General features: G+C 41.8%; 1 protein-coding gene across 11 annotated transcripts in view; it reads right to left on the reverse strand.

Moving 5' to 3' along the window:
• Positions 1 to 26,322, reverse strand: part of FBXL17 (F-box and leucine rich repeat protein 17) — a 415,427-nt gene extending 389,105 nt beyond the window's left edge. For 7 of the 11 annotated variants that reach the window (XR_006739799.1, XM_036410710.2, XM_036410712.2 and 4 more), the window contains exons 1-3: positions 25,160 to 26,321; positions 10,058 to 10,180; positions 8,541 to 8,798 (exon numbers count right to left, since the gene is read on the reverse strand). Coding sequence is in view for 10 of the 11 variants with exons in the window: in XM_036410710.2 (XP_036266603.1) it covers positions 8,541 to 8,798; positions 10,058 to 10,180; positions 25,160 to 26,179 (1,401 nt within the window). In the remaining variant the exon portion in view is untranslated. Of the gene's footprint in view, positions 1 to 8,540; positions 8,799 to 10,057; positions 10,181 to 25,159 lie in introns of all 11 variants that reach the window. The other 4 variants (XM_045571826.1, XM_045571825.1, XM_036410706.2 and 1 more) reach the window with 3 other exon arrangements.
• Between the last annotated feature and the right edge of the window lie 648 nt (positions 26,323 to 26,970).

Below are 26,970 nucleotides of genomic sequence, written 5' to 3' on the forward strand. Positions count from 1 at the left end.
GAGGCAGGCCTCTGCTGGTCTGGCCACCTGATCAGAAGCACAGATGTCTAGACCCAGCCTTTACTCTCACTGCAGAAACTGGTGTTCTCTTTTAGACAAACAGGAAAGATTGAATCAGTGCTACCTGCACTAATCACCATTACTCTAATACAAGTGACCCAATGTTCCAGACCATCCAGCATTGAGTCAACAATCACATTTAACTCTATTACCAAACATTTTCCAATCTATCTTTTCTGAATAATAAGGTTAATACTTTTCCTCTGTCACTATTCCTTTATCTTATTTGTCAATTTGTTCAGATCCTAGGCAATAAAGAGAACTCAACACTTAGTGCACCCACCAGGACTGTTGAGAAATAGAAGAACAGAATCTACATCAAAGGAGTGATGGAGGTATTCTTGTAGGGCCTTAGACATCAGTTGTGTGTGGAAAGCATGGCAGAGTCTCATGTTAAGACAGGTAAAGTCATACTCTTGCAGCCTGAGTGGGCTATTTAAGCTGATTACCCTCATGTTTTGGACTAGCTGGCCTCAAAGGACATTAGCAGCATGGGAGCCCAAGCCACTTATTAGAGGAAATTGCTCCATTTATAATTATAACTACTGCCATTTAGTCTCCCTGCAGAAACTGATGCTCTGTTTTAGACCTAATAGGCAAGACTGCATCTGCAATCAGTGCTTTCTGCACTAATCACCACTAGCCCAACCACAAATGTCCTAACGATCCAGACTATCCGGGCACTAGAGTCGATCATTATACGCAAGTATTTCCCAGTTTGCTGATGTGTTCAAATGTCTCAATGCTGCAACCATCCACAGAGAAAACATTCAGAGGGCATCAACCAAACCCTGTAAGAATATCCGTTAACATGCCCTGAATTTAACACAATTAGTCCTCTACCTAAGAGTAGTATAACTCCTCTAAATACATCATTCTCTCTCCAAGAAGACAGTGCTAAAGACATTGTAGCTCTGTCCCTGCCAAAATGATGAGATGTTGATAAGAGCCCTGGCCTCCAACTGAGGCCCCAAACACGTACCTCAGATCCAAGCCCTGGAGTAAGGCCTCATCTAGACCATCCAAGTTAGAGGGGTTTGGGAAAGACCTTGGGCTTTTCACAGATCAACCATAGGAAGCATAAAATTGAGTGTAAGCAAAATCAAGGTGATCATCCAATAATTGCAATGCCTTTTTAAAAATAAAATCAACGTCTGATTTCCAGACCAGCACGTAAAGAACTTAGAAGCTGCCACACCATCCTAACAACAAATAAAAAGCTGCACTGAAAAATCAACAACTGTCTTTACATCCATCAGAAAATGTTACAGGGAACAGCACTCTCCCACCATTGGAGAGAGAACAAAAGTGGGTGCACAGAATCACAACCTGCAGGGCAGATACCAGCTATAGAACAAACCTCCCTCTGCAGGAGCCAGTGCCAGGGAAGGAAACCCTCAGCTGTAAGTGCTCTCTTCCTGTGTCAAGTAAATAATTTTATTTATTTTATCCTAGCAAGAAGTCAGTACCTACAGAATCTACAAGCACCTTAGAAATTATAGCCATGATACTTTCTATCCTACGAAGGAACACTCTGAAATGCTAAGTAATCATCAGATAAGAACACCTTTCTGGTTGATGTTGACTGGATGTATAGCACCACTCACCTTGGCTGGATACTGGAAAACTGCTGTCCAAGGGCCCTTCCAGGTAAAGGAGGTCATTAACTTTATGGGATTTGACTCCCACAACAGCTCTCCATACTCAGCCTGTACTCCATGGCTACTTGTGTCTGGCACTCTACAATCCTAACTCTCACTGTTCACCCCTGAAAATGGGGGACCTAACACATAGAACCCCAGTATGTCACTTAAGACGGTCTAAATTTTTATCAATACCATTCTAGTATCTGGTTCCCTAGTAAATGTACAAATCAGAGGCCTCATGATAGAAACTCTCCTCTAACTCAAGAACAACAATGTGTTAAGGGCACCCACCAGTCAACCAGAAGGAAAGTAGTTAATGAAGTGGGTGTTGGTAGCCACTTTACCTAAAAGAAGCCAGCCCAGCCAGGCCAATGTGGCTCAGTGGTTGAGCAACAACCCATGCACTGAGAAGTCACCAGTTCAATTATCGGTCAGGGCACATGCCTAGGTTTCTGGCTCTATCCCCAGTAGGGGGTGTGCAGGAGGCAACCGATCAATGTTGATGTTTCTCTCTCATCCCTCTTTCTCTCTATCAAATAAATATTTTTTTTTAAATCAAAACACTGCCCTGGCTGAATGGCTCAGTTGGTTAAGCATCATCACATACACCAAAAGGTTGTGGGTTTGATTCCTGGTCAGGACACATATCTAAATTGCAGGCTCAATCCCTTGTACATGCCCTTGACTGGGAATTGAAACCGCAACCATTCAATGCTCAGGCCAATGTTCTAACCACTGAGAAACAAGCCAGTGATCTTCCAAAGTTCTGACAAATATTTTCTTGAAAGCCAAGAGCTTAAAGACAACACCAGATAAAATTGAAAAAATACACACACACACACACAATAAATAAAAAATAAAAAATAAAAAAAAGAATACTTCCCCTAGTCCTTACAGACAGGTTCTATGTTAGGGTTCTCTTTTAACACTCAGCAATGCCGTTTTACAACACTGCGTTGGTCTTCACTTCCAAGGCAGTTTAATGTTTTCCCCAAGTCTTTCCCAAGCACTAGCCCTGCTCTAGAACATACACTGAGTGGCCAGATTATTATGACCACCCCATCATAATGCCACCCTTTGCCTTCAATACTGTGGTGGTGGTTCTTGGCATTGACTCCACGAGATGCTGAAAGGTGATGTGAGGAACCTGACACCACGCCTGATGAATATCACTGTCCAGTTCTGTGAGATTTGATGGTTGTGGAACCAGCTGCCTGATGGCTCTTTTAACTTCGTCCCACAAATGCTCAATTGGATTGAGATCTGGTGATTGTGGGGCCACCTAAGCAAGGTAAAGTCTCCCTCATGTTCTTGAAACCACACCTGCACAATACGAGCACCGTGGCATGGCGCATTGCCTTGTTGGAAGAAGCCATCTCCATTGGGATACGGCATCAACATGATAGGATGAACCTGATCAGCAACGATACTTAGGTATGTTGTGCTAGTCAGATGTTGTTCCACATGAATTGAAGGGCCCAAATCATGCCAGGAATACATGCCCCAAACCATAACACTGCCCCCACCAGCTTGAAGAGTTGTACTCATGCATGTGGGGTGCATGCTTTCATGCTGTTTTGTGAAATCCTCACTCTGCCATCTGCATGATGTAACTGGAAACGTGATTCATCAGACCACATGACTTTTCCAATGTTCGACTGTCCAATCCTTGTGTTCCTGTGCGAATTGGAGACGTTTTATCTTGGTGTTTGAACAGGCCTTCGGCTTCCATATCCCATACTATGCAGTGTACGGCTAATTTGCCCTCAAACGTCAGGTGGTCATAATAATCTGGCCACTCAATGTATATTCATACGGCTTTCTAAATTCCCCCATATGTATACTAGCTCCTCCGACAGCCCTAATTTCCCAAAGGAATTCTCTCCCTGGCTTTCCAATTAGGACATAGGTAATCCATTGCTTAAATCAGGCGTAAACTGTTGCCCCAAGCATCTGAAGGGTTTTTTGGGTTTTTTTGTTTTGTTTTGTTTTTTTAAATATATTTTATTGATTTTGTACAGAGAAGAAGGGAGAGAGATAGAGAGTTAGAAACATCGATGAGAGGGTCATCGATCAGCTGCCTCTTGCACACCCCCTACTGGGGATATGCCCGCAACCAAGGTACATGCCCTTGACAGGAATCGAACCTGGGACCTTTCAGTCCCCAAGCCGATGCTCTATCCACTGAGCCAAACCGGTTTAGGCGGGTTTTTGTTTTTTGTTTTTTTCTATTGGCCTCACAATGTTTTCAATCAATGGTCACTGCTTTTCCACCATCAATAAGTTCTGAATTGGGTGAAATAGATCAGAGCACCACCATGCATCAGTCCCTCAACAAGCTCCAGGCAGATTAGAATACACAAATACAGTAATTTGTCTCCCTCTGGAATTAGGAACCTCGATCCCACACTGGGTACGTAAGCCGCTGTCTTCAAACCTGCTGCCAAGCTGGGGAAGCACTGATAAATCAAAACGCCACAAAGCTTTCCCACCACTTTTAATTACCCTTCTCTTGGTTAAGCATTCACTTTTTCGCTATAAAGCAATGTCAGTTCAGAGTGCTAGCAAAGTTGGTTCTAACCGTTTCTGCTTGTTTCTTCATGTTTCTGTGGACAAATGAGGTTTTGGAGCTGCCCACTCTGCCATTTTCCTGATATCATTCTGTAAGTTTATTTTTAAAGATTTAAAATCTTGTAATGTAGCAAGACTAAATGTAACAACATTGATTTGTGTGCCTTTTTAATTTGAAAAGATGCCTATAGACACTATTTCTAGAAATTTCTATAGAGATCCACGAATTGGATTGAGATGTTATACTGCTAAAATAAAATACAGAGTCGCATAAAATATTAACCTAAAGGATACAATTTCTTAGATTGATTTCAATACTTTGGCTACTGCTATCTCTTTTTTTCTGGCAAGGGCCAGATGGTAATATGATACTAAAAAAAGTGAAATAGCTTACTATTTTTAATTAACTAGCTGTTTCTTGCCCATAATATGTGATTGTAGTTTTATCAGATGAGCATGACAGAAATACATTCCATTGAAACAATTATTAGCAGTTATTTTTATAAAAAGAAAAATACCAATATTCACAGTGGTATTTTATAAACACACACACACACACACACACACACACAGTATTCAGCCAAAAACAGCCTGACTTTTAGACATTTCACCATAAGTTTGAGAAATATTATTATGTAAAATGCAATTATTAAAATATTAAATTTTAGATATCTTAGAACTCCAAATAGAGATACTTTATGTAACTGCTTTTGTAAATAGAATTTTAAAAAAACACAAAACACTTTCACATAGTATTCATTAAAGTCAATTAAAATTATAGTTATGATGGAAATACACTGTAAAATGTTATCAATGAAGTATATTGTTTTAGAATGTAAATGTTTTAGAATGCAATAAAAAGGCATTGCATTCTAAAACATTTCAGTACTAACAGGAGAGAAAAAAACACACCTTGCACTTGATCTGTAGAAACAATTCAATAATGTCTATGTTTATGAGTAAAAACAAATAATCCTAAGAAAATTCATAAATTATAAATAGTTCATTCTAGGCCTTTTAACCTATCTAATAAAGAGGGGATATGCTAATTGATCATCACTCTGTCACAAAGATGGTTGCACCCACAGCTGAGGCCAAGTTCCCATAAGGAGCCTTAAGGAGCAATCAGCAGGCACTTGAGGCTATACCCTCCCTTGCCCCTGTGGGACTTGACAAGGGACTGATTGGTCACTTTCTATGTCAGTTGGCGTCAAAAGCTCTGCCTCCTAGAAAGCCATTGGCTCCTTACATTCATCCAGATTTGGTTCTGATTGGTCAGTTTCTATGCCAGTCAGCATCTCTGGGCTTATCAACAGGGCTTGATCAGAAAGGTGGAGCTGATCAGCAGCTACAGTGGAGGCCTGGAGAGAAATGGAGGTACGGCTGTTAGCCAGGCAGGGGGAAAAAAGAGGCAAGTTCTGATCAATGGCTGCCAGAGGCTACAGATCACACCCTGCCTCTCTCTCTGCAGGTTCTCTCCAGGCCTGATCCACAGCCCCCTAGGCAGACAGTGCTGGGTTGGGGCATCAGCAGTGGCCCCAGTCAGTGCTGACTTCTGGTCTGGTTGAGCCTTCAGTCATAATAGTCATATGACCTTGGCTCTTTATTATATAGATATTTTTAAGTTGTTAATTCACTAAAAGTATAATACACTTGCATAGCAGAACTTATCAAATATCACTGGGTCATGAAATTAATTTCCTAATTAGATCAAGGCCAATATTTATTTAAAATAATACAGGGGTAGGCAAAGTTTATAGTTATTTGTATGAAAAAAAAGATATGCAGGTCCAGCCAGTGCTGCTTAGTAGTTGAGTGTTGACCTATGAACCTGGAGTTAATGGTTCAATTCCCGGTCAGGGCACATTCTCAGGTTGTAGGCTCGCTCCCTGGGTGGAGTGTGCAAGAAGAAGCTAATGAGTGATTCTCTCTCATCATTGATGTCTCTCTCTCTCTCTCTCTCTCTCTCTTTGAAAAAAAATAAAAATATGTTTTTAAAAAGTACATGCAATTTATGATTATTACAGTAGCTTTATTACCTCAAAAGAATGTCACAATGTTACTATAAGCCTACTTTTGCCCACCCTGTAGTATAGAATAGAAAATATCAGTGTGTACTGTACATAAAGCTACACACTTCTTCATAAAACTTTTATTTCTATTATATATATAGAAAAGGCATTATTTTTCTACTATCCCACAAAAGCATTTCATCAGAAGAAAGAGGCTAAAATAGGAGACCCTTGCTATTGCAGTCTTTGGTATAGGAAATTATTATTCTCCACACTGCAATAAGGTTACTCTGTAATTACTTAATGTAAGGCAATCACTTAAAAGAATTACTTCAGAAAGAAAAATATTCAGATTGTTTTACTACTTCTATTAGATTACTAGCTTATATATAATTAATTCATAATTCAGACACGATGCAAATCTGAAGTAAACATCTAATCTATTATAAATTAAGGGGTTCTAAAATACCTCACCATTCTAGAGAAGATTTACATAGTCTCAAAGTTGTCAGCTAATTCATATGTAATCTTTAAATTTAGGGATCTTCATTTTTATTTCTAAGTTCATCTCAGATCAGATTTAAATCTAGAACTTTACTGACTCTCTTTTTTATTGGTAAGTGCATTCCAATTCTAAACTTAAACATTATTCCTGACAAAGTTCTTAAATTTAATTATTAATGAATTCTTTCAAAAAATGTTGGTCAAGGGTACTGTAGGGAGAGTGGTAATGTACATGACCTCTCCCTTCTTCAGGGTCCAAAAGAGTACAGTCTACTGGTCAGAAATGTGGAAGACAATAGTAGGTTTGGAGAATCCAGGCTAATTCTCAGCTCAACCACTTGCTAAACATTAGGCAAACTCATCAATCTCTCTATGGCCTAATTTCTTCCTTTACAAAATGAGTTTAATATCAACTATTTTGCAAAGGTATTGCAAGAGCTAAATGTAAAAGTACAAAAAGTACCTAGTATAGTAATAGGAATGTTATCAAATATTCAAAATTTTCACAAATTCTAGGTTTGCCACATAGAAGCTATTCAATATTCATTGACAAGAAATCTTAAAAACCATTGCCAAAGGGAGTGGATCAAACATAAAATATATTATGATACTATTTTTAATCCAATTATTAAGATAAAATAAATATGGATAATTATCACCTTTTTCTTCATATTCTACTCCCTACTTCATTTTCTACTTCACTTATACCTTAAAACAGGTATTTCAAATCATATAAGCATGTTACCCCATTCCAATACACAAGATAGCTGCCCCCATGTGGTCAAAAATGGTTGCCTCCATGTGGACACAAGATGGCCAACAGGGTAGGGCAGTTGTGGGCAATTGGGCCAGCAGAGAAGGGTAGTTGGGGGTGACTGGGGCTGCAGGGGAGGACAGTTGGGAGGGACCAGGCCTGCAAGGGAGGGTAGTTGGGGGTGACCAGGCCTACAGAGGAGGGCAGTTAGAGGTGATCAGGCCTGAAGGAGAGGGCAGTTAGGGGCGATCAGGTCGGCAGGGGAGGGCAGTCAGGGGCGACCAGGCTGGCAAGGGAGAGAAGTTAGGGGTCACGTGGCCAGCAGGGGAGGGAAGTTAGGTGTAACCAGGCCAGCAGAGGAGGGAAGTTAGGGGTTACCGGGCCTGAAAGGGAGGGCAGGTAGAGGCAATCAGGCCAGCAGGGGGACAGTTAGGTGCCAATCAGGCTGGCAAGGGGGTGGTTAGGGGGAGATCAGGCTGGCAGGTAGAAGCGGTTAAGGGCATTCAGGCAGGTGAGCAGTTGGGAGTCAGCAGTCCTGGATTGTGAGAGGGATGTCCGACTGCCCATCAAACATCCCTGGAGGGGTCCCAGATTGAAGAGAGTGCAGGCTGGGCTAAGGGACACCCGCCCACTCCATGCACATAAGTGCACCAGGCCTCTAGTTTAGTAACATAAAAGGAAAACTGAAGGTTAATTTTTAAAGCTCCATGCAAACCTAAACTGCACACTATTGTTACCTAAAGCAAAATTTGGTACAAGATACAAGTAACAAAAATTTTTTTTAAAAAGGTTGGTTACAGAGGTTCAAGTACTAACTCCAAAAACACAAGTGCATTAATTTATCAATTATAACAACTACACACTAACTCAAACAAATATTCATGTATGCATTAAAAAAGGACTTCTTTTAGTCTCTTGGAATTATTTTTAAGACAACAATCTTTTAAAGTGCTGCTACAAGAAGACATTTTGAGTTTAGATGTTAAAACTTACCTGTTTGAGTCCTTCATCAGTCAGTTTGTCCTGGTTGCCCACATGAACTTTCTGAAGTAAAGGGCAGTGAGAGGCAACCGCGATAATGGAGGTGTCAGACAGCTGCTTACACCTGTAGGCTGTATACCTAAGAAGTCCAGGACACTTAAATGCTAGCACACACACGCCAGTATCAGACATACTGCGACAATCAGAAATGTTGATTTCAATTATATTTTGACTCCTTGATGCAATTTTCTCCAATAATTCATCAGTGACCTGTGAGAGAGAAAAAAGCAATATATTTAATGTAGAACCTTATTTTCCATTGTTTTATTACATTCCCCCCAATAAACAAAATAATTAGATTATTGAATGAAAACCACAAGAAAATCTTTCTGCTTGACATTAAAGCATGGTAAGAACTTTGGTATAATAAAAACATATTTGATATTTCTGTCTCTAGGTTCTTGAAAGAGCTCCTAAAACCTTGGTGTTTCTTGAGTGATGGTGGTTATGTGAGAGTTGGCTTATTCCAACTCACAAGATGTGTAAGATGTACTTCTTTCCAAATCCATGACATCACTACATACAGTGATATCACATTGGTAGCGTGAAATTAACTACAGTCAGAGTAGTCATATCACAGAAAATGGCAACTATTACAAATTAGGGCTTTTTATTTGTTCATTCATTTTCAAAAGCCAGTTGTTACACATTTACCAGCACACCACTACTAACAAATATCATAGAAGGATTTAGAACAATTTTAGTACTCTAAAAAAATTCTATCCTTATTGGATATTTTTATATATTTCCAATGTCAAGTATTGGCACACAAGTTTAAAGGAAGAATTGCAAATGGTTTGCAATAAGCACTATTAACCCTTTTTTTTTCCTTAACATATGCCAGCATATAAACTTTTTGGGCAGCCAGGTAATGAAGAGGATTAAAAAATTCTTCATTAAAATTAAAATTAAAACAAATAAGCTATCTTATCCCATTTTGCTTCCATTACTTCATCTATAATAACAGTATAAGGTTAGTATTATTAACATTATAACAATAATATATTAATAGGGATAATAATAGTGCAACTCATAAGGTTATTAAGAAGATAAAATGAATTAATATGTAAAAGCCAGTAGAACAGTATATGACACATCAGCAGTACAATATAAATGTTTGCCATCATTTTCTACTATTAAACTGTTATTCATGATATGACCCTTGCAAAAAGGGGAAAGTTTAATTGTTTTAAAGGGGTAATGAAAAAGAAAAATGAACAGGAATAAAACAAAGAGGATTAAGAAGCAACCCAAAATTATCAATCCAAACTAGAAATTATCTTCTTGACGATAAGAACTTCTTTTTTAACTTAAATTCACATACAAAGATACTAAAGCACAGAATTACAGATTACAGTCATTTAAATTATCTTGAAAAACTACAACATGAAAGATGTAATTTCTGAAGAGGAATAAAGTTTTTTTTAATAAATCAAATTGAGTGTTTCTGAGAATTAGATTACATATACCTGCTGACGACTACTAAGATCCAGCTGCTTCCAAAACTGGAAATCTAAACAAAGGTCACGCCAGTACTTGCAAACCAATGATGCAGAAAGGCAGCGTTCATCCAGGGATAAATTGGAAAATATCTGTGAATATAGAAGAAACCATGTATATGCTTAAACATTTTAAAGGCTTTAATTTCTTAGAAAAATATTAACTTTAAAGCACAAAAATATGTTGAATACAAAAAGCCATTATTAGAAGAGTCATTGTTAGAGACTCTCCTAAAGAGAAAAACATGGCATAGGAGTAAAAAACACGGACCAACATTACCTTTCACGTAAGAAAAGGAGCAAAGGAGATGTATGCATGTGTGAGAGTGTGCACATGTATGTGTGTGTATGTTTGCCAACATTTAAAAAAAAAAATTTAAAAGGATAGGCCAAAAATTAATTTTAAAAATACTCATCTTTAAGGGAAGGGAGAAAAGGCTAGGAAGGGGATGAAAGTGAAACTATTCTGAAGATACCTTGTTTTATAGTTCTGACCTTAGAACCAGGTGAACTTTTTATATGATTTTTTTAATGTCATAAAAAGGACATTTTACCTAGACAATATTTTTTTCCAGAACTTCATAAACCCAATCTAATCCCAAGGAAACTATCGCTTATCCCAAATATAGAACATCCCACAAAATATGTGATGAGGACTCCTCAGAAAATCAAGATCAGGAAAAAACAAAGAAAGGCTGAGAAAGTATCAAAGATAAGAGGAGAATAAGGAGGAATGAACTGGGAAAAGGTCACTACTTTAAAGCACAAAAACATGTTGTGGGATCAAAGCTGATCTCACTCTTCGACAAAGGTATCGTAGTAATGTAAGGTAATTAATTTAGGGGAAACTGAAAGTGCGTAAGGAGGAGTCTGCACTACCTTTGTAACTTTTTTGACTAAAATTATCCCAAAATTAAATGCTTATTTTTAAAAGAATTTTAAAAGTAAAAATTATTTTTCAATGGTCAGGATTAGGACCAATATTGATTTTTTTAAAATTCAGAGACATTATCACAAATACAATTGTGGACCATATTGAGATCCTGAATTGAACCAACTATAAGATATTTCAGAGATAATCAGATAAAACTGAACATAAAAGAGACAGTAAATGATTTAACAAAAATTATTTCTAGTCGAAAGCGGTTTGGCTCAGTGGATAGAGAATTGAGGCCGCCTTTTCAAATTAACATACAGCACCCATTCTTCATCTCCGGTAACAATTTGCTCTAAAAACGGCAAACAGTTTTGACGAGAGAGGAGCGAACTGCAAATTGTGACTCTTTGATTACTGTGGTTGTCGGTCAACTCATGAGGAACCATTTTCCAAACTTTTGGACTTTGCTAAGTGCACGCAATTGATTGGAAATTGGTTTTTTGTGAACAATTTAAAGTTGTCGCAAGCTCTTGTTGGGTAATTTGAGGATTTTGCACCAAAAGAGCTTGAAGAGCGTCTTGATCAAAATTGGACACACGGCCTCGACCACTCTTGTCATCTAACAAAAAATTTCCCTCGCGAAATTTCTCAAACCAACGCTGGCATTTTCTGGCGCTAACTGCATCTTGACCAAGAGCACTACAGATGTTTTTTGCAGCCTCACTTGCTTTTCTTCCTAATTGGAACTCGTAAAGCATGCAGTGCCGAATATGCTCTTCATCCGCCATCTTCTTAGCCCTAGTTTTGCAACAAAAACCAAACCAAACACAAACTTTTTCAAGCAAAACTTGTTAATTGCACTTCACACGTACTGTAGATACCACGTGTTTGAAGGTTATGTCAATACAAGTCAACGCCAAGCAAGATTTTAAACGAATGTTTAAAAACGACATTAATTATTACTAGACCCGATAGTTGTTTTTTTTTTGTCCTCCAAGGACTAAGTGGAAACAGGCTTAAGAATCATTGGCAGAGATGTAGTTAGGCCCACTGCAGTCCTTCACCCCCATTCATAACAACTAAAACCACTGGACAACATAGCAAATGCAATTACCTCAGGAGTCCAAAAGATTAATAACGTATGGATTGGGGAGGTGAGCCAAACTTAAAGAATTTCCAGTAACAGAGTTTCCTTTTCTCTACCAGTGTGGAACTGAGGATGGCCCCAGTACAGAACTATATGGCAGGCATAACTAATGAAAACAAAAAGAGAAAGTCATCTCTCTGGACAGAAAGAGAGCCTCTGTGAAAAAGAATGTGGCCGAAACCGGTTTGGCTCAGTGGTAGAGCGTCGGTCTACAGACTGAAAAGTCCCAGGTTTGATTCTGGTCAAGGGCATGTACCTTGGTTGCGGGCACATCCCCGGTAGGGGTGTGCAAGAGACAGCTGGTCGATGTTTCTCTCTCATCGTTTCTAGCTCTCTATCTCTCTCCCTTCCCCTCTGTAAAAAATCAATAAAATATATTTAAAAAAAAGAAAAAGAGAATGTGGGAAGAGTCCCCATTCGGGGGGTTCTCTTTTCTTTCACTTTTCCCTATTCTCTCTACTGGCCATGTCCCAAATTCAGCCTCAGTCACAGAGCTGCAATGTGTCAGCTGTGCAGGCACCTAAAATTCCATAAGCCCATCTTTGGCCACAAGAACCAGGAAAAAATCCTGTGGACCAAAGAGTGTGAGAAGAACCTCCATTACCTTTTTCTTACCACTTCATCATGTAAACAGCCCAAATTCTGCAAATCCATATAGCAGCACAGGCAAATAACACATGCTATAACTATGAGGGAAATTCCATTTTTCTATCTAGAGAACCAGGAAAAGAGATCACTAGGTCACAGAGTGTGAAGGAATGATCAAAGGAGAGATCTGGAAAGAGCACTCCTAATTCAGTGACAGAAGTGACAAAAACAAAACAAAAACAAAAACAAACCTGAGTTAACCACAAAGCTACACATGTGTAGAAGAAACCCAAAGAAATTGCACAGCAAAATCTTGAAAACTAGGTTAACAATGGAATTACAGGCCAAGTAAAATGAGATAGGAATTTCAATCTAAGTATAACATTTCTGTCCCCTGGCAAATCTGATAAATCTAGACAGTCATAAAACTCAATGAATCCCAATAGGATTAACTCAAAGAGATCTACCTAAGACACATTATAATCAAATTGTCAGAAGATAAAGAGAGAACCCTGAAAGCAGGCAGAGAAAAGTAATTCATTATATTCAAAAGACTTTCAATCAAATTAACATCTGATTTCTCATCAGAAACCCTGTAAGCCAGCAAGCAATGGGATAACATACTTAAAAGCGCTGAAAGAAGAACTCTAAACCAGTAATTCTATATCTAGCAAAATTATCCTTCAAAGATGAAGGCAAAATTGAGATATTTCCAGATAAATGAACATTGGGGGATTTTATCACAAGTAGACCTAACTACAAGAAATGCTAAAGGGAATCCTTCAGACTGAAATGAAGGAACACTTGAAAGCACAGTAGCTTGAAAGCACACCCAAAAAAATAAAGAACACCAATAAAGGTAAGTATTTATGCAGGTAAATATAAAATTCAGTTAATTGTTAATGTATTTTTGGCTTTTACTCCATTTCTAAAGGATTGAAAATGACAACCACATAAAATAATAATTAGAAATCTAATTAGTTGTGTTAATTGTATCAACACAAAACATATACAGCAATAACAACATAAATATGAAAACGTTTTTATATACCACTAGAGGCCTGGTGCATAAAATTTGTGTGTGGGGGGGGGGGTCCACTCAGCCCAGCCTGCACCCTCTCCAATCCAGACCCCTAGAGGGATATCCAATTGTCAGACATCCTTTTCACAATCTGGGACTGCTGGCTCTAACTGTTCACCTGCTTGCCTGCCTGCCTGATCACCCCTAACTGCTCCCCCCTGCCGGCCTGTTCCCCCCCAACTGCCCCCCCACCGGTCTGGTCGCCCTCCTGCTGGCCTGGTCTCTCCATGCAGCCTGCTGTTCAGTTGTTTGGTTATCCCTCACTAAACTCCCTGCCGACCTGGTGGTCCCATTCAGCCTGCTTTTCAGTCATTTGATGGTCCCTCACTAAACCCCAGCCAACCTGTTGTTTGTCGTCCATACAGTTGTTTCAGTCATGATGGCCCCTGGCTTTTGATATATTAGGATTAACACTAAATTGGTATTTGTAGTTTAAATGCCTGACATCAAGCTTTTGATTGCCAAGACATCTATTTCAAAATACATCAATTTTGAGTAAGCATACTGTTAGTTATATGACACAGCTACTAGCAAAACAACCAGATAAGGAACTAGGTTACCACCACCCATGAAGGTCTGACCTTCAGAAAGGCCTGGCTAACCTAGAGTGGCCTCATTTCTCTCTTCCTGCTCTAATTCCTGCCCCAATCCCTGCACTTGTGCTTTAAGTTTGTCCATTAAAGTAAACCCGCAAAACTCTAGACACCCCACCCTTGAACTTTACTAAAGGCAGAGCCCCAAGTCCACATTCTCTCTAACCATGACCTGGCTATGTGGGCCCTCCAGAATATGAAAGTAATAAATCTTGTTCCTCAAAGTTGCCTGATGGTTCTTTGCTAAAGTGTAACCTTTAATCATAAACAAGAAGCAAAAGAGCAGGTCCAAACATATATAAGGGCCCTGCTGGAGGAAATGTCTCGAACTGGCTAGGACAGAGGTGTGCCTGGGCAAGCACTGTGTGCATTTCTGACCCAGGACACTCCCATCAACAGGCTTCAGGCCAACGGAACAATATTAACCAAAATGAAATTGTTATAAATTATGCTGTTAATTATAAACCTCGGGGCAAATGCTAAGAACATAACTAAACACAGTCACAAATAACTTAACAGGAATGCATTCTGAGAAATGGATCATTAGGTGATTTTGTCATGTAAATATCACAGAGTGCACTTACACAAACCTGGACGGTATAACCTACTATACACCTAGCCTACGTGGTATATAAAGCCTGCTGCTCCAAGGCTACAGATCTGCACTGCATGTCACTGCACTGAATACTCCAGGCAACTGAAACACAGTATATTTGTGGAGATCCATAATCTCTGTGTGGGCTGGAAAGAGCACACTCAGGCTTCGCCATTTTCAAGTCAGCTTTAGCCCCTGCTTTCTGCTAGACACTCCCAGGGCCTCCTGCAATGTCAATAGCTTCACAGTAAGCCAGAAATTAAGATGAAGAACTTATCTTTCTATGGTTGTCTTGTTTCCAAGGTCTGCCTGTTAAGTTCCTAGCTGATCCCCCACTCATCTCACCGGCACCAAAGCTGTAGGCCCCAAAACCTGAATCTTACAGATACGTATGTGGATTTTCCCTGTTTGTCCTCCACCAACTTCATCACTTTTAGTTGACAAATGCAGTTTTACTCGTTGGCCCAAAATGACATAGCCTCTCTGGCATCAAAGACGCTGGTCTTCCAAACTCTGGTTTTTGCCAAAAGTCCTGGGGCAGGGGGCTACAGAAGAGGCCTCATGCAAGAATGTAGACTTCCGCTCTTCTCACTTGAAGCTCTAGCAGCTTCCCTAAGAAAGAGAATATGTTGTCTGCCTTTGGTCAATTTCAAAGGCACAGATAATTTAGGGCAATTTTGTCCAGTTTTAATTTGTTTTTTTGTAGAGAGTAGTCACCAAACTCTTCATGCACCCATAGTTGGAAGTTCCTCCCTTATGGATATTTTTATGCTCATCTTCCTCATTTTACACATGAGAAAACTGCGATTTAAGGAGACCAAATCATCTGTGTACAATTAAATCACTACTACATGAATTTAAAGGGCTAATTTTTTCCTTAAAGAATAGAAAATATGTGGACCATAGTCATTACAACAAAGAAGAACCTTATTTAAAATGTTTCACTTTGGACAGTACCGTCTTGAAACATTAGTTTTCTCTCATGTAAAAGTGAGATGATTGTTATAAACCACAAGTAATTGACTAAATCTAAGTGGATCTCGATGAGGCTTCTTCATCCTGGTGAAAGGAAATTCACTAAGTGGGTAAAGGAAAGATAAAACCAGTACCAGTAAAGATGGATAAAAGTAAAAAGAAAGAATACTAAGGACCCAGCTAAGCCACATGGGAATTCCAAAACCACACAAAATGTAAAATAATAAATGATTGTGGTTTTAAACTTCTAAGTCCTGACACAGTATGTTGCACAGATATAGATAACATATTTAAAGATTCCAGCTTTCACCCAGCCAGAGTAGCTCAGTGGCTGAGCGTCCATCTGAGAACCAGGAGGTCACGGCTTGATTCCCGGTCAGGGCACATGCCTGGGTTGTGGGCTCAATCCTCAGTGTGGAGCATGCAAGAGGCAGCTGGTCAATGAATCTCACTCATCATTAATGTTTCTATCTCCCTCTCCCTCTCCCTTCCTCTCTGAAATCAATAAAAATATATTTAAAATGTTTTAAAGATTCCTGCTTTTCTTTGTCATTAAAATGCTATCTCACCCATATTCTAACTCCTCAGATAATTACCACTCTTCCCCAAACTATCTTCGTAACAAACATCTGTGCACGTGTCCCTAGGATTCTGTGGGAGGCACTAAGACATGAAATTTGTTCACTGGCTTTAAGATGAAATAGTCAAAGGCAGTTCTGAGTTATCTTTGGATAATATGAGATTCAAGAAAAAGCATTTCAAAGGTCATTTTGAAGAAAAAAGAGCATGCATCTGCAAAGAACTGGCCCGGAACAACATATTTGAAGAATAAAGAAAACTCCAAGGGGAGAGGGGACAAGGGATGACACTGAAAAACTTGATGGCACGTACATCAAGCCAGGAAATGGCTTACTTTACAGAGAACCCATTAGCAATGGCTTGAACCTGACAGAAGTCCAGACTCCATTAAGGATGTAGAAAACCCAGGGCCTATCATCTTAAATCTTGCTGCTTTTCCATCACTGCCCTCACATCTTTCAGAGTGTGAAAGATGGCTGACTGTTCTAATCCCAGTAGTTTGCCCTTGGAAAAAGGAGAAAGAAGCAAAGGACAAGCAGCTGCCTTGTATGGTATGACTTGAAAGTTGTACACAGTGCTTCCACTCACAGCTTCCAACCTAAATCTTAGTTACACAGTCACACCTATCCACAGAGGCTAAGAAATAGCGTCTAATTAAGTGGTCACATGCCTGACTAAAACATGGTGGATTCTGTTACTACTAAAAAAAATGTAAGGGGAATGGATCCTGGGAATCAGCAGTAACCTATAGTCATGACCTGAATTGAAACTAAACTTCATATTCTTTTTTTTTTTTTTTTAAGATTTTTTAAGTGATATTTAGCTTTAGCGAGAGAAACATGAATGTGAGAGCAACACATTGATAGGCTGCCTACTGCACACCTCTTACCAGGGATCAAGCTTGCAACCTGGGCATGTGCCCTGACTGGGAATTGAACCAGTAACCTTTCAGTGTATGGGATGATGCCCAACCAACTGCACCACATAGGCCAGGGCCAAACTTAATATTCTTGATCTTAAGTGGCAGATCTGGGCAACAGAACTAAGCTATTAATTACCAGAAAACGTATGTCTTATTATTGATATAATCTGAATTAATCACTACCGGGCTGATATCCATATATTTCTATACCTTGAAAGATTCTTTATTTTTTATTGAGGTAGAAGTGACATGTAACATTATAATATTTTTAGGTACAACATAATGATTCAACATTTGTATACATTACAAAATGATCACCACAGTTAAGTCTAGTTACCATCCATCACCATACCTAGTTAGAAATTTTTTTTTTCTTGTAAGAACTTTTTAGATCTCTTTTAGCAACTTTCAGACATGCAATACAATCTTATTAACTATAGCTACCATGCTGCATATTATTCCCCTATGACTTACTTATTTTATAACTGGAACTTTGTACCTTTTGAAAGATCCAATTTTTGAATGAGACATTAGTATAAGATATAAGATTATTTCAGACTGAAAAAACTTCCAAAATGCATTGTTGCCTAACACTTGGTCATACCTATCCCACAGAATCTTTTTTTTTTTTTTTCAATATATTTTATTGATTTTTTACAAAGAGGAAGGGAGAGGGATAGAGAGTTAGAAACATCGATGAGAGAGAAACATGGATCAGCTGCCTCCTGCACACCTCCTACTGGGGATGTGACTGCAACCAAGGTACATACCATGACCGGAATCGAACCTGGGACCCTTCAGTCCATAGGCCAACTCTCTATTCACTGAGCCAAACTGGTTAGGGCCCACAGAATCTTATAGTACTTAAAAATCAACAAAACCAATACCTACTTTTGACCATTTCATATCTTGATGCACAAATTTTATCTACTATTAGATATTACTGAAAAAAAATGAGCTAAGGTTTATGAGCAGGCAAACTGTATATAAATTATATAAATATTTGAAAAGAAGTAAAGGTGATGGGTTTTATTTTCTCTTCCTTTTTTTTTTTTTTTAAATTTATCCTCACCTGAGAATATTTTTTCCCATTGATTTTTAGAGAGAATGGAAGGGGGAGGAGGGCAAGAGAAAGAGAGAGAGAGAAAAACATCAATGTGAGAGAGACATATCCATTGCCTGTAGCTATTTTACAATAACTATGCTAGGTGTTGTAAGAGATAAGTATTAAAGGTGCAACACAATATTCCAAACTACATATTGTATGATGACTTTTTTAAAAAAATTCTTTTTTATTTTAGAGAGAGGAGGGGGAGGAAGGGAGGGAGGGACAGATCCATCAGTTGCCTCCTGTATGCACCCCAACCGGGATCGAACCCACAAAGTCTGATATTATGAAATTTAAATGAGAATAAGTTTTTTTAAAAAATAAATAAATAAATAAATAAATAAATAAGAATAAGTTTTATTCTAAACCCAGTCACTGAAGACTTTCAGTCGGGGGAGGAGATACAATGAAACAATGTATCCTTTTGACATATGTCCATCATTCTTTGAGGACTTCCTTGTGTCCTGGCACAAAATATTCTAGGCTCATCTTGTACTTTCCTTGTCCTAGCCCTGAAATTTGCCATTTCTCCATGGAGCACTGATCCCTTTTATTGGAGAATGGTATCTAGAAGCAAAGATGTGTAAGCTAAATGTACTCATTACTACTGGGCATTGATGCTCCAAGGCCCTCTCAGTGGCAGCCTCCAATGCCCACTGTATGGCCTTACAATATCACTTGGGCTTTAAACTGGCCAAGACTTTGGCAAAACTAAAACAGGATATATTTAGCCAAAGTCAAACATAAAATAGGATATTTAGCCAAAGTCACACAACTCTTATGTTAATATTAAATGCTTCTGTATTTGCCTTCACTTATCTTCCCTTACATTCCTTATCATTTATACAGCCTGGTAATACTCCAAATTGGCCAAGAACTACTCAAGGTTATCCCGTTGACAGCTACTCGTTAAGGCAAAATTTACAGCCTTCTTAAAATAAGAAAACAAATCACACCTTTGGGTAGGTATCCTGATTAAGTTCATCAAGATTGCTTTGCATTCTTCAGCAAAGAAAAATCTTAAATCTGACTTCCTCAGGACACTCCATTTCACTGCTGGCTACATCCATTCCTGGAACGCTAGAGACATGCCTTCTAGAGGTTATTGGTACTGGAGCCTTAAATCAAGAACTCATGAAATGTTACAGGTAATTTACTCTTCCCCACTAGTAATCTACATTCAAAGCTTTAAAAAGTGGTATTTTTTTTTTCTTTGACTCTATTTGCATTGCTTTCATCCTTGTTCGCATATCTGGAGAGAAAAAAATAAATAAATCAGGTACGTAAGCTTTCCTTCAAAGCCCCTTTCTCTTATGAAACTCTCCCTTAAACTCTAAAGCAACCTGTGGGTCATGAAGCTGTACAAATAAAGACTTCACACCTACTGACACATTGTCAAGGGTCCGTGCACAGCGAGGCGGCTTCCTAATGGTGCTGGTGGATTTTGGATCTCTCACCTGGTTTTCTTTGGAAACAGGTCTGCTGGCAGAGGGAATGGTATCTAAGCATAGCACACCAAGTCTCCAAAATGTAAATATAGAACACAACTTATCCAGTTACTCAAACAGCCATTATAAAGAAATACATTCCACTGCTATCACTTGGTAAAATTGTTGCATAATGGTTCTACCATATAAATATCTAATTGTGATATTAGTAGGCAGGGTTACTTAAGTCATAAAGGCAACAGGTAGCAAAGATCAAAGCTAGCTTATTTGATCCAAAACAATCCATAACCACTCAATGAGCAAATGTAACAGACTTAAGTGCTTAAAAAAATATTACTATCACAGTTGACCTTTGAAGACCTAGTCCCTGCTTCTCAAATTTCTTATATTAAAGACCACAATTCAACCCTACAGGCCCAACTTTAAATTAGTCTCTGACTCATAATGACTCTGGTGTAAGCTCCTCCTCTCTCCATTGTCCCGCCCCTTTTCCCCATTCAGGATTCTCTTTCATTGAAGTTCTGAGAGCTTATTCAGGCCCTCTTACACAGGATGTTGAAAAGATCTCTGGACCTAGAAACACTAAGCTAGATTCTAGCCCCAGGTCTGCCATTCTCTCTCTTAGGGGAAGTAAGCCACTTGACTTCTCCAGCCTGTATCTTCATGCATAAGACATGGGGAAAGACCAGATGCTGCTGTCAAAGGTCTCTTCCTGTGCTGAAGTTACATAATTATGGTTTCCAGTGAGGCTCACTATTTCAAGAAAGAACTAGTTTCATTTCTACACAGCTCTTATTGTTAGATAGGACTTTCTAAATGTCCAAATACAGACATTCTTCAATCCTGAAATTCCACTTCTTTTTTTAAATATATTTTATTGATTTTCCTACAGAGAGGAAGAGAGAGAGACAGAGAGTTAGAAACATCGATGAGAGAGAATCATCAATCAGCTGCCTCTTGCACATCCCCCACTGGGGATGTGCCTGCAACCAAGGTACATGCCCCTGACGAGAATCGAACCTGGGATCTCTCAGCCCGCAGGCTGATGCTCTATCCACTCAGCCAAACCAGTTTGGGCCTGAAATTCCACTTCTTGAAATCTACCCTAGAAAAAATATGATGTGTACATAGGAAAAAAATCTATTAGCATCATTTGTAGTAACAATTAATTAGAAACATCCAGTACTAGAGAAATAAATACAGGTGGTATAACACTATGGGGTACTATGCAGCAGTTAAAAAGAATGAAGGAAACTATACCCTCACTAATGTGAAAATACCTCCAAACCAACCAAACTATAAACAAACAAACAAACTGCAGAACATGGACATTTTGATGCCATTTATGAAAAAATTTTTTACAAACCAGAACTTTGTAAAATGATGGAAATGTTCTGGATCTGCACAGCCCAGTACAATAGTGGCCAGTCACCCATGGCTACTGATGTGGCTATTGTTATCTAGAAACTGAATTTTAAATTTTATTTCATTTTAACCAATTTAAATTTAAATACCCACATGTGGCTAGTGGCTATTGTATTTGAATGTTCCCAATGGAGATGATGGATTTGTGCCTCTCTATGCAACAACCCTTCCTATACTGTGAAAAGGAAAGAGGGGAGGAAGGGAGGGAAAGCCTTAGCTGCCTAAGTCTTCTCCAAGCCAGACACTTCCAGTTCTCACCAGAAACATGGCCAGCATCCTCTCAACATCACGTGGCTCTGTTGTAGCTCAGAACAACTCTAGTCAAGATATAAACATTTCTTAGACACTTATCTTAGTGGTATGGCACATTCACCCAGAGTGTCAGCACAGACTTCTAAACATGTGGTCATTCATTTGGTCATAAATATTTACTAAACGCCAGGCACTGTACTTAGAGGAGGGCATACAGCATAAACAAGATCTATGTCAACAGAGCCTATGCCCCAAAAGCCTTAGCCCTGAAAATTCTATTTGGGCAGGTAAACACAGAAAAAAAACTTTGATTTCAATTCATTCCAGACAGTACAACTCACTTGTTGCTGAATACAACTAGGACCGTGAAACCCACATAGACCATCTTTATTCCAGTGTCTAATATAGTAAAATATCTACATATCATGTCCAAATTCTCCATCACAACAGGGCAAGTCTAATGAGTAATTCCCAAAAGTCCCTTAGACCAAGTTTTCAATAGTCCACAGCAAAAAAAAAAAAAAAAAAAAAGTAAAAAAGAACAATGTAACATATAGAATAAGTTTGCCTATGGGGATTCTCTTTATTATAAGATCATGTCCTTTTTTCTTTCTTTTTTAATTCAAATGTTCCTTACCTCAAGAAATAACCAGTTTTGGTAGAAAGCAGGAAATACCTGGTTTTTTTTATTTGTTTTGTCTTTAAACAGTCTTACCTGACAAATAACAAGACAGCAATCAATCTTCTATACCAAATATTTGCTGATACTTTATTTGTCCATGTCACCCACCAATTTAAAGGACTCAAGAAAGTTTCCTCTTCTCATACAATGTAACCAAAGAAAGATAAACAACCCAATGAAAAATAGATACTTTTCGAAAGAAGACAGCAGGAAGGCCAAGAGACATATGAAAACATGCTCAAAGTCACTAATCATCTGAGAGATGCAAATCAAAACGACAATTCAGTACCATCTCACACCTGTCAGAATGGCTATCATCAACATATAAACAAGTAACAACTGCTGGCAAGGATGCAGAAAAAAAGGAACCCTCATGCATCGGTGGCAATGCAGACCGATACAGCCACTGTGGAGTCTCCTAAAAAATGAATAAATAAATAAATAACACACACACTAAAAATGGAACTCCCATTTGACCCAGTGATCCCACTTATAGGACTATATCCCAAGAAACTAGAAACACCAATCAGAAAGAATATGTGCATCCTATATTCATAGCAGCACAATTTACCAAAGGTAAGATCTGGAAACAGCCTAAGTGCCCATCAGCAGATGAGTGGATTAAAAAACATCTACACAATGGCCGAAACCGGTTTGGCTCAATGGATAGAGCGTAGGCTTGGGGACTGGAGGGTCCCAGGTTCGATTCCGGTCAAGGGCATGTACCTTGGTTGCGGGCACATCTCCAGTAGGGGGTGTGCAAGAGGCAGCTGATCGATGACTCTCTCGTCGATGTTTCTAACTCGCTATCTCTCTCCCTTCCTCTCTGTACAAAACCAATAAAATATATTTTTAAAAAACATCTACACAATGGAATACTACACTGTGGTAAAAAAAAAAAAAAAAAAAAAAAGAAAAGAAAAGAAAAAAAGAAAAAAAAGAAGAAAAAAAAAAAGAAAAGAAAAGAAAAGGGGGGGGGGGGGGGGGGGGTGTCTTACCATTTGCAACAGCATGGATGGAACCAGAGAGCATTAGGCTAAGCGAAATAAGCCAGTCAGAGAAAGATAAGTATCACATGCTCTCACTCATTTGTGGAATATAATGAACAACATAGACTGATGAACAAAAACAGATCCAGAGACAGAAAAGCATCAATCACACTGTCAAACCTCAGAGGGAAGGTAGGGGAGGGTGGGGGTAAGAGGGAGAGATCAACCAAAGGACTTGTATGCATGCATATAAGCCTAATGGACACAGACAACAGGGAGGGTGAGAGCATGATTGTGTGTGTGGGGCGGGGCGAGGGGGGGGAATGGGAGGGTATAAGGAAACATATGTAATACATTAATCAATAAAGAAAAAAGAATTCCAGGTTTTAAAAAATTGTCTAACTCCAATAAACAAACAAAAAGAAAAAGAAAAAAGTTCCCTCTGCTCTAAAATGCACATCCTGGACACACAAAAGAGGCAATTACTCCTCCAACAAATATACCTCCATGAGAGTTAAGTCATTACATTTTGACACAAGTAGAAGTTAGCTTACCCCCTCTTGCTGTATAATTGTCAAGAACATTAACATCACACTAAGACAGATAAAAACACGGGATTATCAATGTGCAAAAAGCCTAATCATACAAAGTATATTGGAGACAGTAACAATTGTAATTGATGACAGTTACTTCAGTCACAATAAAAGTAGCCAAATTTTTACCTAAGTTATTTGCTGCTGGTCTTAAATATCAATCACTGTGACAAGGAAAGATTACATTTATTAAGCTCCAGGAAAGAGTGGGAGGGGAGAAGAGAGAAAATGAAGAAAGAAATAACTTGTTAATAATAACAATGCAAACTCTATCACACAATTAGGATTATCACAGCAATGACAAAACTGCAAATGTTACTTAGTATTCAAAAGTGAGGCAAAGCTCCCACAGGACACGCACCTCTGCTCCGCTCACCACCACCACCACCCCAACAACAAATGCCTCCCCTTACCTTCCAGAAATCTGTGCGCTTTTATGTACGGGTTAAAATGTAGGAAGCGAATACAACATAGCATAAACAAGAGGTTTCTCAAGCCAAGCAGGCCTAAATTCCCAGATACACCTCCTACTTTCTACGTGTGACCTTGGGCAAGTCATTCAAGCTTTTCAGGCCCCACTAGAGCAAATACCACTTGTAGATGTCTGACTTTGTGCTGCAGGGCACATAGTATGACATATCAGTTCCTTCTTGCATAGAGTAATGATATTGACAATATCTGTCTCCCCGCGGTAACTTGGGAAATTAAATTAGATATTATGTATCTAAAACTCTGGCACAGTGCCTGATCACAGGAAATGTTCGAAAAAGTTAACTCTTAGTGACATCAACCAGCATCTATCCAACCTGAAAGTAGCTAGAAAACTTTCGAACTTTAATATATAAAGTCTATACCCAGCCGACCCTTAGGCAAGTTGCTCACTTAATAAAAACATGTCACAGAAACGCTACAAAGAGTTTCTAAGCCACTTGGGCTGGCAATCCAATAGCAGATGAACCCTGTTTGTTTGTGCCTAACAAACCCGAGCTATTAAAAGACATTGCATGAGATTCCAAGTTTTCCTAACTTCTAAAAGTAGGCCATAAGCATCCTCCCCCACTGGTTTCCCAGTCTCTCCCCTCTGGACGTCTCTGGCTGTCGGGGGGGGCCCCCCCTCCCCGGCGCTCAGAGGGAGGAGAGAGAAGACCCCCCCTCCCCAGGAGGGGCCGGGTTGGGGGCAAGCGCGCACCCCTGCGCCCTCCCTCCGCCCAGACCCACCTTGAGCAGGATGGACGGCGGCAGCTGGTTGATGTCCGGGGTTTCGGGGGGCGGCTCCCTAGGGCAATCACAAGGGTTTTCTCGGGGCTCCTGACAGTCCGTGTCGCCGCATTCATGCTGCTGCTGCTGCTGGGCAGGCGAGGGGGCGGTGCTCCCGGCTCGGACCGCGTCCCCGCCGGCCTCGGAGGGGGCACCTTCGGACGCGGGAGAGGAGGGCGGGGGGCAGAGCGGCGGCTGCTCGGAGCCCGGGCAGCACCCGGCATCGGGGGGCCGGGGAGGCGAGGCGCCTCCTCCCGCGGGGCCTCCTCCGCCGCCGCCGCCGCAGCCCCCGCCGCCGCCGCCGCAGCGGGGCTGCTTACAGGGGGTGCAGGCGGGGACCCCGGCCCCCTTGCGCTTGCACACCATCTCGGGGGGCTCGGGGGGCGGCGGCGGCGGCGTGGGCGCCCGGAAGAGCTGCACGGCGACGGGCGGCCCCAGGAAGCGCACGGGCCCCACGCCGGCCAGGAGGAGGCTGCGGCCCTGCTGCTCCCAGGCGGCGGCGGCGGCCAGCCCCAGCTCCTTGCAGCAGGAGGCCGGCGACGAGGCCGAGGCGGCGGCGGCGGCGGCGGCGGCGGCGGCGGAGGACAGCAGGAAGCGGCGGGCGGCGGCGGCGCAGTCCTCGGCGGCCAGGGCCGCGTAGCGCCGCGCCAGGTGCTGCGGGGAGGCGGCGGCGGCCGCGGCGGCGTAGGCCCCGTCCCGCGGCGGCGGCGGCGGCGACAGCGGCGGCTCCTCCTCTGGGCCGGCGGGGGCGGGCGCGCCGGGGCTGTGCACGATGAAGCAGAGCATGCAGGGCCCGCGGAAGAAGCAGTCCCGGCTCCGGGGCGCCGCCGGCGGCGGCGGCGGCTGCTGCTGCGGGGCCGCCTTGGCCGCGGTGCGGCGGGGCAGCCTGAGCAGCGGGCGGCGGCGGCGGCACCAGCTGCAGCAGCGCAGCCTCTTCTGGCTCGGGCGGTTACGCGGCTCCTTCGAGAGAAGGTGGCCCATATAGAAGGCCCCGCGGAGGGGGGACCGGGACGGGGCTTGGGGAGGCCCGCAGAGGGGGCTCCCGGCGGCGGGGCAGGCCGCTCCGGCGCGGGCTCCTCGGGCTCGGGCTCGGGCGTGGCGGGGCCCCCGGCGCTCACGCTCGCACCCTCGGGCGCACACACACACGCGCGGCGGCGGCGGGGGTGTGTGTCCGCTGGGGCCGCTCGGCGCCCGTCGGGGCTACATGCTGCGCCCGGAGCGGCCGGGGGCGCGGGCGGGGAGGGGGGGGGGCGCGAGCTTGGGGGCGCGACGGAGAGGCCGAGCCTGCAGGCTGGGCGGCCGGGTCCGAGCCTGACCCACCGGCTCAGTCCGTCCCTGCGGCGGCGGCGGCAACGGCGGCGGCGGCGGGGGCAGCGCGGGGTCCCGCTCGGACCATTTTAACTGCGGCTCCGCCGGCGGCGCGCGCGCCCGCGACGCGGCTGGGAGCCGCAGGAGCGCGCGGCCCGCGCGGGGCGGGAGGGGCGGAGCCGGCGGCGGCGGCGGCGGCGGCGCGCTCGGGGCGGGGATGGGATGCTGGCGGCTCCCCTCTGGGAGGTCCGCCCGCCGGACTGGGACGCCGGGATGGGGACAGCGGGGAGGCTGGCCCGAGAGGGCGCGGGGGCGAGCGGGCAGCGGCGCGCGACCCTCCCTGCGGGCGCCCCGGGCTCCTCGGGGCCGCGGCGGGACCCACGCCCCTTTTCGGGGGCGGGCGGAGACGTTTCCGAGCCAGCTGTGTGACATCCGTTTGCAGAGCCGCGGCGCTGACGTCCGGA

Source organism: Pipistrellus kuhlii, unplaced genomic scaffold (genome assembly GCF_014108245.1).
Source record: "Pipistrellus kuhlii isolate mPipKuh1 unplaced genomic scaffold, mPipKuh1.p scaffold_m20_p_4, whole genome shotgun sequence".
Taxonomy (NCBI): Eukaryota; Metazoa; Chordata; class Mammalia; order Chiroptera; family Vespertilionidae; genus Pipistrellus; species Pipistrellus kuhlii.